Source organism: Fragaria vesca, linkage group LG5, assembly GCF_000184155.1.
Source record: "Fragaria vesca subsp. vesca linkage group LG5, FraVesHawaii_1.0, whole genome shotgun sequence".
NCBI lineage: Eukaryota > Viridiplantae > Streptophyta > Magnoliopsida > Rosales > Rosaceae > Fragaria > Fragaria vesca.
In genome coordinates, this window is record NC_020495.1 from 28873196 (window position 1) to 28876601 (window position 3406).

Consider the following 3406-nt stretch of genomic DNA (forward strand, 5'->3'; position numbering starts at 1 on the left):
TCACCGGTCTAGAAATGTTGCTGGGAGGGAGACCGACCGAACGGGACCGGTCCGGCGGCGAACGGAGGTCGGACGGCGGCGGGAGGACGGCCGGAATTCTGCTGGGTGTAGAGAGAAGAAAATCGGGTGGGAGGAGAAGAAAAATCGGGAGGGAGGGAGAAGAGAAAGAAGAAGAAATGGGTTGGGCTCGGCCCAGCCGACCCAACACCCCTTTTAACCCATAATTCCAAAATTCAACACCCCGAAAAATAATACCCGAATAAAAATTACCTTTTACTAGCTAAAATTTACTATTTTTACCGTCGTCGTATTTTCCTCATACGAATAATCCTCCGCACATAATCGTCCCCGAAACCCCTCTAGGGACCAATTAAACTATTTACTCAATGATCGAGACGGTAAAATTCTTATTATAATCACGCTAGTAAATAAGGTAAAAATATAAGGGTCGGGATGTGACATTAGTTTGATGACATTGACAAGAACCCCGTAGTAGTTGAAACCCAGACCCTCAACCATGACTCCATTGTTTTGGGTGACATGGCCTTCATCTCGTTCTGACGTCACAAACTTAACACCATTTACAAAACATCCAGCACAAACTCTGTGGCTTTGGGGTCCTCCAGCCAACAAGTGCAACTCCGGGTCGTAAGAAGCAGGAAACTCCTGTTGAATTTACATCATCTGTAACAATTTTAAGAGCAACGTTGTTACATTTTGTAACATCAAAAAGCAACATATATTTAATTTATGTAACATCATATATAGAGATCGATAGAAAGGTACCCAAATAGGGAAGTAATCAGGAAAATCTCTTTTGTGTATGACTTCGTTACCATACTGTCTTTCCAAATGGGACTTGAAGTATCGCTCGGCTTCTTCGCAATGTTGAAGGACACACCAATGAGCCTCTTTGATCTCATCATTACTTAATCTTTCAGAATTACTTAACCTGCCGTACGGTTCAACATCGTTGGAAACAACTGATAGATTGAATTGCCGGCTACTACCCGCTCCAGATGATTCCCCCACTCCGGATCAGTAAGCAACACTTGTTCGGGAAGGTGGATCATGAGGTGAATCATGATGTCAAAGAAAGTGGGGGGAAAGATCCTCTCCAGCTTGCACATGATGTACACAATGTCTTCTTGCAATGACCGAACATCAGACTTTTTAAGCTCTTTAGCGCATATCCTCTTAAAGAACTTTGACAAAGCCACTAACGTGTCAACCACATCACTCTGCAAATACGGTCTAATGACCACGGGAAGAAGACATTACAGCAAAACATGACAGTCATGAGTCTTCAACCCACTAATCTTATTTTCCCTCATCTTAATACATCGAGCGATATTCCCTGCATACCCGTGAGGATACTTAACGTTTCCAAACCACTGAAACACTTCTGCCTTCTTTTGAGGATGAACTGTGTAGCCTGCTTTCGGCATTATGGCTTTTTTTGTTTTTTTTGCTCTCTACTAGCCATAGCTGGGGGCGTATACCCATCATCTTAAGATCAACACGGGCTTTGGGGGTGCCTTTTGTTCTTATGTTTGAGATTCAGAATTGTTCTAAGAACGCTGTCACAAACATTCCTTTCTATGTGCATGACGTCCAAGTTGTGTCTGATTTTCAAGGTCGACCAGTAAGGCAATTCAAAGAACACAGTTTTGTGCGTCCAATACTTAAACTCATCACGCGTGAGAGGATTCAAGTCAGTTACTTCTTTACTCGTGCTCAAATATCCGAACCAGTGCTGGTTAAGCCTCTCCAAAATCCACTTACCAGACCTCCCTGGGGGTTTCAGATTATGCTCCTCAGTCCCATCAAATGCATCAGCATCCCACCGTCACTCGTGATCCTTGGGAAGATGTCTACGAGATCCTAAGAAACAAATTTTTTCGGCGTGCCAACTAGAATTGACGTCATCTATGCATACCGGGCAAGCCTTGTACCCCTTAGTTTGTTGGCCAGACAACATCCCGTAAGCTGGAAAGTCACTGACGGTCCAAATAACAGCTGCTTTCATCATGAATGAAGTTTGACCATGCCTGTCAAAAGTAGGGAGTCCATTTTCCCATAACTCCTGCAACTCGTCAATTAATGGTCTCATGTACACATCCGAGCACTTTCATGGAGAACACGGCCCTGGAACCATAAGTGTAAGGAAATTGTACTCTTTCCTCATACACATGTTGGGAGGTAGATTATACGAAAATACTATCACAGACGAAATGTTGTAAGACAAATTCATGTTTCCAGTAGGATTGAATCCGTCTGTTGCAAGTCCGAGTCTGACATTTCGATAGTCTCCAGCAAATTCGGGAAAAGAACGGTCAAAGTGCTTCCAAGCCTCCCCGTCTGCGGGGTGTGTGAGATTATCCGGATCTATCCTCTCCTCTCCCTGGTACCTTGCCTGGTGCCATCTCATATGTTTGGCCGTATGGGAAGACATGTACAGACGTTGCAAACGAGGACCCAACGGGAAGTAACGAAGAACCTTCATAAGAATGGGCTTTTTCTGCTTAGATGAAGTGGAAGCTTCATACCTTGGCTCATAGCAGTATGGGCACTCAACTTCATCCTTGTTGTCTTTGTAATACAATAAGCAGTTATTGACGCAAGCGTCTATCTTTTGGTGATCAAGACCGAGGCCAGCCAACATCCTTTTTACCTGGTCGAAATTTTCCGGACAACTGTTACCTTTGGGAAGCACTTTCTTCATAAGTGCAATATCCGCATCAAAACATGTCTTAGTCTTTCCCTGCTTGTTTTTTATGTGCATTTGCTCCATGGCGATACCCAACACAGTATGCTCACTACCAGGATACAATGGGGTTTGTACTTCCCGTACAAGCCTGTTGCAATTATCATAATCACTGCTGTAGTCAACGTGGGAGACATTTGGGAAGGTGTCAGGGGCATTGTCATAAACAACATTTTGCTGATATCCTGAGGCGGCGAACGGGAAGCCATCGTTTAAGAGGTTCATCACAGCAGGGTCCCCGTAACTAGCATTGGAAGATCTTGCTTGCTGATTATGTTGTGCTTGAATTTCTGCAAGTGTAGGCATTTGAACTTGATTTTCGCCGTGTCCATGTGGTATAACTAGGACAAATACCATTTAGTGCCAAGTGAGAATACATGTCTTCATATGTTACTGATGTCCGATTGAGACATTTGTTGCACGGACATATCACCACAACAAAGATGGGCAACCACCACACACAAGATATGTGGCAAAATTAGGAATGGGCATGCCAAAATTACTCTAAAATGCCACACATGTGTGTGTCCAACCTCCATTGCCACATTGCAGCAACATTATACGGGTATGTGGAGTCTAGAGCCGTAGCAATTCACTATCTTGCCACAAATCAATTTGTGTGTGGGATCTTTGCAACTC

General features: G+C 43.9%; 1 protein-coding gene across 1 annotated transcript; it reads right to left on the reverse strand.

Annotated features, from left to right (window-relative positions):
• Nucleotides 1-2131: 2131 nt before the first annotated feature.
• On the reverse strand, nt 2132-2992 carry LOC101296874. Its single transcript, XM_004301940.1, has one exon. The coding sequence runs from the start codon at nt 2990-2992 to the stop codon at nt 2132-2134; it is 861 nt and encodes a 286-aa protein (XP_004301988.1).
• Between the last annotated feature and the right edge of the window lie 414 nt (nt 2993-3406).

Coding starts and splice junctions, on each gene's coding strand:
- LOC101296874 (XM_004301940.1), bottom strand. CDS start 2,992: ATGAACCTCTTAAACGATGGCTTCCCGTTCGCCGCCTCAGGATATCAG.